We start from the raw sequence: 14,511 nt of genomic DNA, 5'->3' as shown, positions 1-14,511 counted from the left end.
TATGACCACTAAACCAGCACATACGTGTTACTGGTAGCATGGAGATATACACTATATGCTGGACTCATGGAAGATATTGCACTACGCCTGGAAATTTTGTCTTGAAAATAACATTTATTCATTTTTTTAATGCAATATGGTATAGTTGAGGGTTAATATTGTGTTTTGTCTTGTTCAAAAACAAGCCCAGCTTTGCTTTCTATCTATACACCTACCAACTGCAGTAACAAATATAAACTATGAATACAAATAGAATTGTTTCCATGGTAGACTATAGTCAAGCAATTTCATGCAATCTGTTCTCTTTTTAACCTGTCCAGGGGTCAGTGATATCCATGGTGTATAAAGCAATGCATATTATTATATAAAAATGTGTATGTGTAAGCAAAGAGTAGGAGATAAGGTAACAGTGATCATGGAGCCTGCAAGGCTCTGCTCAGCCAAAGACTATATCTGCCTGCAGTATAGGGGCATCTATTTCTATTATTTTTTATCCAGACCAATCCATGTACAAGCAATTTGTATATTCTCTATAAAGTAACACAATATTCAAATAGGTGAAAAAGTATACCATATGAGAAAACCAGTGCTATAAACTTACATTTCTGCTAGTAATTGACTATTTTATATACCACAAATTAAAATGCATTTGACAAGCCCAATATTTGCTTCAATCAAATCCAAAAACAAGAAGAAGTATTTGCAAGACTGTACTTCTATGAATTATCAGCAGATATCAAGGTTCAACAAGTAGATACACGCAAGTGCTTATATAAATAAATATACTTTGTTACAATGTAAGTATAAACAATTCAAAACAACAGAAATGCAACAACAACAACAACAAATGATTGTTACAAGATGGCAACTGGTTTTATGTAGTTGTGTGCAAGGGTGGTGGCCATACCTGAATTATGGACATCCGATTAGACGTTGTCTCGGTTGTGTTGCTCACTGGTCCAGTAAAACTGTTGTGGCAGCCAACATGGCCTTGAGGAACAGTCAGATTATTAGATGTAGGCTTGAGGTACATCACTTCTGAGCGAGGAGAACTTAAAGGGAGCCTGGTCTGATAGTCAAAATACATTGGTGATGTTGCAAGTGAGGGGCTGCTTACAACGTTCATGACATTCATTGCATTTCTTTCCTCTACTTCACTCTGAACTAACATAATGTCATTCTTGTTTATCTTTTTCTTTTTACTTTTCCCGAGTTGGGGGTGGCTGTACTCTGCAATCCTGCAATTATAAGTTCTGATTTCCTTGTTTTCTCTTTTACACTTGATGGCAATTGTGATCATGGCAGCCAATAGTATAATAGAAATTGTGCTCAATGTAACAATAAGAGGCAGAGACATATCCCACTGGTGTTGTTTTCCATTGACCCTAGGTTCCCCCTCAGGTAGAGATCCAGTAGAAGATTTAATGATGAGTTTTGCAACAGCAGAAAGTGCTGGTTTTCCATTATCAGTCACCTTGATCACAAGCTCTACAACTGGGGACACTTCTTCCCAGTATGGATTCAGGGTTTTAATCTCCCCAGTTACAGGTTCAATCTCAAAGAGGTGCTCTTCATTGCCATATGCAATTTCATATGTGAGTCGGCCACTTTCTCCAAAATCATTGTCCATGGCTCGGACTGTGCTCACTACATACCCCACACCTACGTTCCTGGGAACATGAATTTCTGCGGTGTCATTTTGTAATATTGGAAGAGAAATAACTGGTGCATTGTCATTGACATCCAGTACAGTCACTCTCACAGTAACGTTGCTCTCTAGATGGGGGGAGCCTGAATCTTTTGCAAGGAGCTTAAATTCAAAGTATTTTGTTTGCTCATAATTAAAGGATCGAAGGGCATATACAGCACCATTAGTGGGATTAACTGACACGAAGGTGTAAATTGATACATCTCCAACATAAGACGGCAGTATTGAATAGGACACTGTGCCATTATGTCCAAGATCTGGGTCATGAGCTACTACAGAACCTAAATATTCTCCAGGAATATTATTCTCAGAGACCTGCAACACATGTAACCCTTTATTAAAAGTTGGGGCATTGTCATTTTCATCTAAGATTTTAACAGTAAAGGACTTTGTTGAGTTTAATGGTGGATTCCCATTATCTCTGGCAATTATAGTAACATTATATTCATCCTGTGTCTCACGGTCAAGCGGTCGGTCTGTTATAACAGTGTAAATGTTGTCATAATTTTCTTCCAGTTTGAAAGGCACGTTGCCCAGAACCCGACACTGCAACTGTCCATTTTTGCCCGAGTCCTTATCAGTCACCCTCACTAAAGCGATTACGGTGCCAGGGGGTGCTGCCTCACTGATTGCCCCCTGACGGACTGATACAAAGCCAATAAATGGAGCATTGTCATTCTTATCAATTACTTTTACTGTAACTTTACAATGGGCAGGGATTGGGTTTGGGCCTTGGTCACGTGCTTGCACATCAATTTCAATAAGATTATTCTCCTCATAGTCAAGGTTACCCTTGACTTGAATTACTCCGGTGTTGGGATCAATGGAGAAAAGTTCCCGGACTCTGTCAGGTGCATAGCCACTGAAAGAGTATACAACATCACCATTAGAGCCTTCATCTGCATCTGTAGCATTGAGATCAATTACAACTCTTCCCAGTGGTGAGTTTTCCAGGATCTCCACCATATATGAAGGTGCCTCAAATACCGGACTGTTGTCATTGGAATCTATCACTTTGACATTTATTTGCACAGTGGCAGATCTTGGAGGGTTGCCACCATCTAATGCGGTCAAAATTAAGTTATGATGGCTTTGTTCTTCTCTGTCCAATGGTTTGTCTATAACAAGCTCAGGGAACTTTGTTCCATCCCCTCTGGACTTTACATCTAAGGAAAACAATCCATTATGGTTGATGACATATGTCTTTAAGCCATAGTCTCCAGAATCTGCATCATGGGCACTGGTGAGAGGAAATCTTGTTCCAGGGAAGGCATTTTCTGAAATATCAATATCAATCTGCTCAGATGGAAAAAAGGGTGAATTGTCATTAATGTCTGTGATATCCACTTTTATCATATATAAATCTTTATCATTTTTAAAGACCTCTAAGGACACTTGACATTTTAAATTTCTTCGGCACAAAGTCTCCCGGTCAATCCGTTGTTTGGTAAACACCAGTCCACTGTCCTGTTCTACATCTATCAAGTTTGGTGCAGAATTCTCCAGTACTCTAAAGTTTGATTTCTTGCCCCTCTCTGAAATGCCAAGTTTTACATCATTGCTTAGGTTGCCCACAATGGTTCCAGCAATTGCCTCCTCCGGTACAGAAAAATTTAAGTTTTTCAAAGTCAGGGCAGGAGCCCACAAAAAGAATAACAATAAAACTGAAAGGTACATCCCCAAATGTGTATGTGAAGGGTCTTCTCTGTTTCACTCTCCTCTTCTCAGTTCCTTGAACCTGTTGATTTAAAAACACCTGCAGTTAGATAAGCAGCAAATGGACCATGGCAGAGGAGGCTGGCAGGTTAAATCTGTGATTGGTTTTAGGCTGGAAAGACAATTCTTCACAATCCCGCCTAAGCTATTTGTCTCTTTTAAAATATTAATCGGAAAGGACAATTTAAATATCATATCCCCACAGCCCAATAAAGAACAGCATCATAGTAATATATGCCTATCTTCTTAACATTATCATGCAGTTATCATTACAACCCGTTTCAATTCTCTATTAAAGATGCAATAATCCACATCTCGCCTGCAATAAACATGATTTGTTTGAAATTGTATCCAAGTCCTAGACTAACATTGCAAAAACTGGATCCTGAAATTAAACTCTGTGGTGTGCACAGACATCAGCACGTTCAATCTAGAACACAATGCATCTATCCGAGCAATTAGTGTATATATAATAAAGAAACCCACAATAAAGGCATCTAGACTTCATAGATCACAATCACCTATTCAAGTCCATTCTCTTTACAGAAGACGATTTATTTCCAAGAAATCATGTCACCGCATTGGCTCACAAGCAATAGTATTCAGTTAATTTTCAGTTCTCATTCTCTACAGTAGATCAAATCAACAGGCAAAGCATGGCTGGATGCACAAATGGAAAACGGGAAAAACACACTTTATAGGAACAGGCAGTTGCTGCGTTCGGAGGGATGATAAAAAATATCCACTAGATGCAACTGACATAGGGAATTCCTATCTAAAATAAACGCCAAGCAGTCATCCGTGACCAAGCCTTGAAATTAGACGCTGATAACACGCATGTACAGCAATGATATAGGGGGCTGCCTTCATATTGTGATCATTTGCTTTTTTCTTTTTGTGCTTTAAATCAATTAAAAGTCCTTTTTTTTTTTTACACTGGGTATAAGATCGCACATATATAGGGAATGGTTGGCCCTTAACACATGAATGACACATGCAGAATGCAGATGTTTAATAACTGCAGGAGTCAGATCGAGAAAAAAAAGAATGATAATAATAATGAGAAACAAAAAACAACAACACAGGCTGCAAATATTATACAGAGTATTGATCACACAGGGATCTAGTGATCCACTGTCTCCACCACAGTGATCTCTTCTAGCATGAAGGTAAGAATGATCCATTGCACTTACCTTTCAGAGTCCCAGCTATACATGGGCTGTGCACTGCTGCTGCCTCTATCCACAGCCGGTGCAGCCAGTAGTCAAAGCCAAATACAAGACACATATATATAAGCACCATGGGTAGCTCCAAGTCACTTCCAAAGTGGCCGGCTCATGTCTCCTCTTTATACTAGAGAGCAGCACAGAGATCAGCAGCAGCAGCAGCAGCAGGGATGAGAGGAGCCTTTGGCTTTCTTTCTATGCTGGCTCATTGCAGCTGGGAGCACAGAGGCTTCCTCCAGTCAGTCCTATAGAAATACAATGCATATAAATCCATTGCAGTCTGTACAATTCAACAGTTGTAGCTTTAATCCTTTATATCCTGCACTGTGTCACATCCAAGCTCAGCTCCAAATGCCTCTTTACTGACTGACTCTATTCACCTCACGCTGCTGCTTAAACATTGACACTGTTCTCTTGCCAGCCAATCACAGGTCGCTTTCTTGACCCGCCCACACTGGCTGTCCACCAATAGCAGGGGAAGGGACGGTTTGATGGGCGTCTGTAGAATGTGAAGGCTTTGTGTCATTGATTAGATCAGTTAGGGCTGAGACAGTAACAATGTGAGAAGGGTTCTGCTTGTACAATGCTGCATTTCATTTCCACTACGTGTCTGACTGGGGGATTCAAGCCAATGACACTTATTGGAGGGCTGAAGAAAATCAACGCATTAGGATTCCTAGAGGAGAAAAGTTTTTAGTTTAGGGAATGGAGTATTATACAGAGATCATCACAGAAGAAGCGATCCAAAACTGTATACAGAGATCATCACAGAAGAAGCGATCCAAAACTGTATACACAGATCATCACAGAAGAAGCGATCCAAAACTGTATACAGAGGTCATCACAGAAGAAGCGATCCAAAACTGTATTATACAGAGATCATCACAGAAGCGATCCAAAACTGTATACAGAGATCATCACAGAAGAAGCGATCCAAAACTGTATACAGAGATCATCACAGAAAAAGCGATCCAAAACTGTATACAGAGATCATCACAGAAGAAGCGATCCAAAACTGTATACACAGATCATCACAGAAGAAGCGATCCAAAACTGTATTATACAGAGATCATCACAGAAGAAGCGATCCAAAACTGTATACAGAGATCATCACAGAAGAAGCGATCCAAAACTGTATACAGAGATCATCACAGAAGAAGCGATCCAAAACTGTATTATACAGATCATCACAGAAGAAGCGATCCAAAACTGTATTAAATGATGTATAATATTTACTGATCATCTGTGCTAGTTCATGTACTTATATCTGTACAATAAACAATAGCTGGAAATGATAATATGTTATTTGGCTGCAGCTCTTGCAATACACAATACTCTTTATACAAAGACATATATATATATACACACACACACACACACACACACACACACACACACACACACACACACACACACACACACACGTTTTTTAACTAACTAGTGACGGGTTCATGCAGCTTTATTTATATTCTTGTAGCCAACACATGGGGCTGGTCCCCTGGGAAAAACTGGTGCCATATATCTGTTGCGTTACTCTTCCCATTCCACTAAGGCCTGATTTACACGAGCGTGTGCGTTTTGCACACGCAAAACATGCGACATTTTGCGTGCACAAAAGGCACTTAACAGCTGCGTGTGTCATCAGCGTATGATGCGCGGCTGCGAGATTTTCTCGCAGCCGCCATCATTATGGCACTCCGTTTGGATGTTTGTAAACAGAAAAGCACGTGGTGCTTTTCTGTTTGCATTCAGAGTTTGACAGCTGTTGCGCGAATCACGCAGTTCGCACGGAAGTGCTTCCGTGCGGCATGCGTGGTTTTCACGCACCCATTGACTTCAATGGGTGCGTGATGCGCGAACAGCGCACAAGGATAGGACATGTTGTGAGTTTTTTTCAGCGGAGTCACGCTGAGCAAAACTCACGGACTGTCTGCACTGCCCCATAGACTAACATAGGTGCGTACGAAATGCGTGAAAAGCAGCGCGTCACACGCACGTATATCACGCTCGTGTAAACGAGGCCTAAGATTGTAAGCTCTTATGGGCAGGGACCTCTCAACTTTTGTATTGTTTGTTTATTTGTTTTGATCTGTTGTCATTTTACTTCCTTTTTACCTCCACAATTGTAAAACTCGAAAGAATATGTTGGCTATATATATAGATTATTCATATTATTTTTATTATTGATATTATTTGTATGCATATACATGTCAACACGATTGTGAACTTTCGATGTGCATGTGAACTTTGGTAGCAGGAAAAGTTACAAGCTCGTTATCTTAAAAAAAGTATGTGTTAAAAAAATATATACATATATATATATATATATATATATATATATATATATATATATATATATATATATATATATATATTTATATATTTGTGGGTGTCATAAATTATCCGCACTCCAGTTATATTAAAACTTCTGTTGGCCGCACTATCTTATTAGCGCTTTCCATACGAGGTTGCTGTCTCCCCAGGTTTGAACAAGTTACGTCTGTTTATTTGTGACCGCGGTGCGAGAAACAATGGCTGCCCCACTTGTGATTTGCATGAAAGAAGAGCAGCGTGCAGTGATTTGTTTTTTGGGGGTCTGAGGTTATGTCTGGTGCCAATATTAATCGAAGACTTTGTGCACAGTAAGGCTATGTTCACACGCAGTGTTTTCAGACATAATTCAGGCGTTTTAGGGCTCGAATTACGCCTGAAAAAACGCCCCTAATACTCCTACAAACATCTGTCCATTGCTTGCAATGGGTTTTACGATGTTCTGTTCCCACAAGGTGTAATTTTACGTGTCGCTGTCAAAATACAGCGCGTAAAGAGAAGCCCGCAAAAAAGAAGTGCATGTCACTTCTTGGAACGTTTTTGGAGCGATTTTTTATTGACTCCATTGAAAAACAGCTCCAATAAAGTTTGTAAAATACGCTGCGAAAAACGCGAGTTGCTACAAAAACGTCTGAAAATCAGGAGCTGTTTTCGCCTGAAAACAGCTCATATTTTCAGATGTATTTTGCGTTTGCGCGTGAACATACCCTAAGGAGAAAGTGTTTTGACGCGAAGAAGTGTGTACGAATGGATAGAAAAGTTCAAGGAGGGTCACACAAGTGTCAGCCATGAAGAAGGAGCCGGACGCCCGTCCACATCTACGACTGATGACAACATTGAGCGTGCACGTATACTAACCCTATTGCATAGACTATCACTCCTTTGGTCCCCTGAAGGAAGCCCTACGAGGACCAATATTCACGTCTGATGAAGAAGTGAAGACATCGGTGCATTCGTTGCTCGCAGCTCAGCCTAAAACATTTTTTATTGTGGGAATACGAAAGCTTGGACAAAGCGTATTGAAAAGCAGGGAGATTATGTCGAAAAACGATGTGTTTGACTTTTCTAAAAGTTGATTAAAATAAATTCTACAGTCAGAGGGTGGATAAATGTTGACTCACCCTCGTATATATAACATTTTATTTACTAATTGATTATGTATTTACATGTAAATCTGGGGTATCATAATGACCATTGGTAAGCTTTAATAATAATAGAAGAGCTCTAACCTCTCTTAAGTTCAGCTTTTTTTTACCTTGCTGATATATTTGTCTCACAGTAGGTGAAAAGTGCAGGAAAAATGCATGAACGTGTGACTTTCCCACAACTCGTTGTATTCCAATTAACTTCTATCGCAACTATTGAATGACAAGACGGCCTGTGTATAGACACGGCCTCGTGTAACCATGTATTGTAAATAACCATGTTCAACTTTTTCTTATGATTGTCCAGGGTTGCTTGCGACTTTCTTTCCCATAGAGAAACATTGAAACTAGGATGAGAACTGCGATAATGCCGCAACTTTACAGTAACTTGCAGGCGTCACCATGTTGCCATGGAGCTCAGGCATAAGGACAAGGCCGTATGTTGGTCAGTATTTTGCATCAGTGTTTGTAAGCCAAAACCACGAGTGCTTACAAAATAGAGAGGAGGTACAAATCTTTACACTATACTCCACTGGTTTTGGCTTCCAAATATTGATGCAATATAGTGACCAAAATACTGCTGTGTGAATGAGACCCCTACTTCCAGCTTGTGTGATTTCAATAAGTTCAAGATTTTTAGAATTTCCGGACTATCAGATGGCAGATTAAAGAGATTTAATTGTAATTATCATTTTCAGCATTATTAATTTTACTTGTTCTGATATTATTATTCTCTATTTATAATATAACTATTTTATTGCATACAGAAGTATTTTAGTCGAGCAAATGTTATAATCCAATTATATTTTTTTAGATGAGTTATGCAATTAAAAAAGCATGGTATAATCTTTTTGGCTGAAATTCTGCTATGCTTGTGTTTTGATTCATGTATATATAATAATATTTACTGTATATACTTTATATTTTACTAGATATAATTGTCTTATTTTGGTTCTCGCAGTATTATCAGAACTAAGGAGTTATACATTGAGAACATGGCATACATAACACATTAAAGCCAGAGGCATAGCTAATGGTGGTGCTGTGATAGCTGTCACACCTGAGGCCTGAGGTGCCAATATCCCCTCTGACACATAAGAGAACCATTATGGCATGTCCACATGTAGCATATAAGCTCCAAAAATTTCGACCGGATTTCCCATGCATAAGATCCTCAGAGTTTGCAGTAGCAACAAAGTGGATGAGATTTTAACAAATCTTATCCACACGCAGCATACAAAGCCCACATAAAAGACGTTCTAAAATTGACCTGTAGTGCGGAATTTAAATCTGCATTGTGTTAATTTACAGGGTTTCTGTGTATTTTGCCCTATAGACTTTCAAAGGGACCTTAACCCCTTCCCGACATTTGATCTATGCTCCAAAAGCCAAATGGCGCTCCTTCTCTTCTGATCCTTGCCGTGGGGGTTCTTTTGGGGTTCTTTTTTTCCTTTATTTGTTGAGAAAATGAAATTTTTTGAGCAAAAGCTTCGTCTTATTGAAGAAAAAGGATTTTTTTTATTTTCACTGCCCAATTCTAATAAAATATATGAAACATCTGTGGGGTAAAAATGCTCTGTACACCACTAGATGAATTTCTCAAGGGGTGTAGTTTCCTAAATGGAGTAACTTTTTGGGCGTTTTCATTGATTTGGTCCCTCAGGAAATTTGCAAATGTGACATGGCCTCCACAAACCATTCCTGCTAAATTTAAGCTCCAAAAGCCAAATGGCGCTCTTTCCCTCCTAAGCCTTGCTGTGTGTCCAAACAGCCGTTTATGACCACATGTGGGGTATTGTTTAGCTTGGGAGAAATTGCTTTACAAATGTTGTGGTGCTTTTTCTCCTTTAGTCCTTGTGGAAATTAGAAAAAAATAGCTAAACCTACATTTTCTTTGAAAGAATGTATATTTTCATATTCACGGCCTACTTACAATAATTTAATAATTTCTGAAATAAACCTGTAGGGTCAAAATGCTCACTATTCCCCTAAATAATTTCTTTGAGGGCTTTAGTTTCCCAAATTGGGTCACTTTGGGGGATTTCTACTGTTTTGGCACCGCAAGAGCCCTTCAAACCTGACATAGCGCCTAAAATATAATCTAATAAAAAGAAGGCCCCAAAATCTACGAGGTGCTCCTTTGCTTCTGAGGCCTTTGTTTCAGTCCAGTAGTACGCTACGGCAACATGTGGGATATTTCCTAAAACTGCAGAATTTGGGCAATAAATATTGAGTTGCGTTTCTCTGTTAAAACTTTCTGTGTTACAAAAAAAAATTGATTAAAAATGAATTTCTGCAAAAACAAAATTACATTTGTAAATTTAACCTCTACGTTGCTTTAATTCCTGTGAAACGTCTAAAGGGTTAAGAAACTTTCTAAATGCTGTTTTGAATACTTTGAGGGGTGAAGTTTTTAAAATGGGGTGACTTATTGTGGGCTTCTAATATAGAAGGCCCTAAAAGCCACTTCGCAACTGAACTGGCCCCTGAAAAAATAGCCTTTTGAAATTTTCTTGAAAATGTGAGAAATTGCTGTATGAAAGGATGTTCAAAAAAACTATACCAATCTAAAGTAGACATATGGGGGATGTTAATTAGCAACAATTTTGTGTGGTATAACTGCCTATCTTACAAGCAGATATATTTACATTTAGAAAACTACTCATTTTTGCAGTTTTTCACAAAATTTAGGTGTTTTTCACAATTAAATATTACATGTACCAAGCAAATTTTAATAGTTACATAAAGTCCAATGTGTCACGAGAAAAAAACAATCTCAGAATTCCTTGGATAGGTAAAAGCATTCCCAACTTATTACCACATAAAGTGAAACATGTCAGATTTGAAAAATGAGGCTTCGTCAGGAAAGTCAAAAGTGCCCAAAGCGGGAAGGGGTTAAAATCCAAAGTAAAAGCAGCAATCATTATTTTGTTGCAGATTTTGTTGCAGATTTTACTGTGTTTCAGTAGCAAAAGCACTGTAAGGGTATGTGCACACGATATCGACCATTACGGCTGAAATTATGGAGCTGTTTTCAGGAGAAAACAGCTCCGTCATTTCAGACGTAATTGCTCGTACTCGCATTTTGCGAGGGGTCATTGATGGCCGTAATTCTGAGCTGTTCTTCATTGAATTCAATGAAAAACGGCTCAAATTACATCCAAAGAAGTGTCCTGCACTTCTTTGACGAGGCAGTCATTTTACGCGTCGTCTTTTGACAGCAACGCGTAAAATGACAGGTGGTCGGCACAGTACGTCGGCAAACCCATTCAATTGAATGGGCAGATGTTTGCGGACGTATTGGAGCCATATTTTCAGGCATTAATAGAGGCATAATACGCCTTGTTTATGCCTGAAAATAGGTCGTGTAAACCCAGCCTAAATCTACAAAATTTTCGCTGTTGCACTTTTTAGTACATTTTAAACCACTGTGAGATATGTTAAACTCAAATTTGCAGCAAAATCTGTGGCAGAAAATCTGCAGGTTAATCCGCAAAGAAGGACCTGCGAATTCCTGGTTATTCACAATGGAAATCCTGCAGCATAACTGCCCCATGTGGGCACACCCTAATGAAGCTGTGCTGAAATTCTCTGCACAACAGGGGGCAGGGATTTCTGCTGTGCAGGGAAAATCTCTGCAGGGAACTCTGCACTAAATCAGTGCTGCAGCCTCTTTACTCTCAGGATTGGTGGATGTCCCGCCACCCCCCAATCAGAAAGTGATGGCATATCCTAGCAATATCACATCAATATCTATACTGAGAAAACCCCTCTAAACAGATATTTAATGGCAATGGGAGGACAGAAATTATATGATCATGTGAAAAACATTATCTGATAATATATAGTGCATATAGCCTGGCATACAAAAATAGAAAAATAAAAAACTGTTAAAAAGTTCTTTCATAAATTGATGAGTTTATAAGATATATTTTACGTACATGCAGTGTTCTATCTACTGTATATATCAGTCATTATATATCAGTCATTAGGACCAGAACAAGGCAATGTTGTGTAGACCTCTAGAGGGCATAGAAAACAATTCAACCGAAGAAAACCAGTTCTTACAATAAGGGAATCACTGCAAAAGAGAACTGTGATGCATGAACTATGTCTTCTATTAATAAAAAGCCAACATATTGTGCAGCATTGTACATAATAAAGGGCAAGCAAGCAAGACGTGCACAGGAACAAGACTTGCTTGATCTATATATACATTTCTCTCACTCTCTCTATATATATATATATATATATATATATATATATACATATATATATATATATATACACAATGTAGACATGAATGAAAAAGGATATATTTATCATTCCAATTACTCCAGTTCTCTGTCGTAATAGCATTGAAAAAGATGGCATTCTGCTCATACTGCTAGTAGTAAGTGATACGCTGTGCAAAAACATGCACTATAAAAGTCGCATAGTCGGATAGCTATGAAGCTAGGAGCAAGCAATTTTCACAACACGTACTCCCCTGTATTTTCTTAGCATGTCCTTACATTTCGAGTAAATGCTGGATGGTATTGCAACAGTGTCATCGCTAGAAGGACAGTACATGATAGAATTCTATAAATATTGGCATCTATTTACAACTACCTCCAGCTGACCTTGTTTTATAAAAAAAAAGAGAAAATATTTTTTTTACTTCTCATAGATAATCAGCAAGTAGCTTATTAAAAAAAAAAAAATCTATAAAAATAATGTACACTCTTACACAAGCTAAATCAATTTTCGCACCTGGCATGAATTACTTGTAAAAAGCAGTAGAATCCACATGTCCAATCAGATGTACAGAGTTAAGACACACATAATAGTCAGGGAGACCTTGTGACTGCTATGGGACCCTCAGTTTAGGTTGGGGGTATGCTCTTAAGCCCCAATTCAAAATATGTAACAGGGCCCCCAACTATCACATGGTATTTACAGCAGTAGTCTCCTCACATGTGACAGAGGGACCTATTCCTGTCTGCGACCACAACCTCTACATCCCTTATAGCTACTACCATGCTTTGGGATTCCTGTCTTTCAAAGCTAAATGGATGAATTTGTATGAATTTGTCAGAAAATAAGTTGTGTCATGCTCCATCGCAATTTTGTATTACAGGGCTTTAAAGAGACACAATACTTGTAATGCGTCTGCTGTATGGAGCACCATAAAGCCGCACATGGAGGGTCTATGGCTACGTAGTACAGAGCCACAGGGACTCCGTGCCTCTCCGTACAGCCTCATACACAAGTTTCTGCCATGTGCATGACGGCTTATGTAAACTTTGTCATCTATAAAGGTTCGGAACGAGGTGAAGATGTTTCAACATGTATAAAATCCCAATATTCGAAGAACAATCCGATTTCCTTTTTTCTGGTTTGCCATTTTTGGTACAGAGCAACCTTTCCATTGTACATGCCTTTGTTTGGGCTTCTCAATTTTGCAACACTCAGAAGCTGATGATAATTGTAAAAGTTGAGTTTAAGGAAGATATATACAGTATTTACTTCAAAACAATCATTGTAAATATGAAAATAATGAATAAGGTTCATTTTCAGTCATTAAAATATGAAAATAACTATTAATAAGCAACCAAGATACGGGTTACTATAGATGATTACTAGGAAAGCTGCTGTTAGTAATGCAGGTTTTTTGTGTGTCAAGGTTGAAGAAAAGGATGAGAACATTTTCCACCCATTCATGCCTATTAATTTCTGATAAAAGAGATAATAAAATAACCTTCAACTATATAACGTTCATGAGTATGGCAAGTTTCATTTATCATCTTTCTTGACAATGCCTGGGGGACAATAGCAATGGCATTCTCCAGCATCCGTGTCCAATGGAGAGTAAATGCTAAGGGTCCAAGCACCAGGTTAAAATTTACTAAATGAATTAAAAATATACTTATAGAGCATAAAATACAAAAAAGAACCTTGCAAGTCCTCTTCACAATAGACGTTGCCTGGAGAATTTTCTAAATTTAATGCAAGTTTAAACAAGTGTGTCCAATCGTAATTTTCTTATGATCATAACAAGAATGGTTAAATGGTTAACACTTGGTATACTGTTGTCTCAACTGCAGTGAAAAAGCATAGGGTTTTACACTTTCAATACAACTGTATGCACTAAAAATGCATACTGTGTTGTTTTACGCCACTGTATAGTCATATTGTAGTATACATTGGGGCATAAGTTTGACAGATCATTTTTAATGGTCCCATCTAACGTGATGCCCAAACGTGATGTGAACCTAGTCTAATGGATACCAACTAATGGCATTTGCCATAATAAAAATTCCATTAAAGTCAAATGAGTTTTTAATAAAAATGTTTCTCTTTTTTTCTGTAACATCAACAGAACATATGTAAAAACATCCTAAAA

At 38.3% G+C, this 14,511-nt stretch overlaps 1 protein-coding gene across 1 annotated transcript in view; it reads right to left on the bottom strand.

Moving 5' to 3' along the window:
• Positions 1–5,035, bottom strand: part of PCDH17 (protocadherin 17) — a 161,578-nt gene extending 156,543 nt beyond the window's left edge. The window contains exons 1-2 of the mRNA XM_075852307.1: positions 4,618–5,035; positions 908–3,446 (exon numbers count right to left, since the gene is read on the bottom strand). Coding sequence (XP_075708422.1) covers positions 908–3,385 — 2,478 coding nt within the window. The 5' untranslated portion in view covers positions 3,386–3,446; positions 4,618–5,035. The remainder of the gene's footprint in view (positions 1–907; positions 3,447–4,617) is intronic.
• Positions 5,036–14,511: the final 9,476 nt, after the last annotated feature.

This window comes from Rhinoderma darwinii, chromosome 2 (genome assembly GCF_050947455.1).
Source record: "Rhinoderma darwinii isolate aRhiDar2 chromosome 2, aRhiDar2.hap1, whole genome shotgun sequence".
NCBI classification, from domain to species: Eukaryota; Metazoa; Chordata; class Amphibia; order Anura; family Rhinodermatidae; genus Rhinoderma; species Rhinoderma darwinii.
This window is presented reverse-complemented; position numbering and strand designations above follow the sequence as displayed.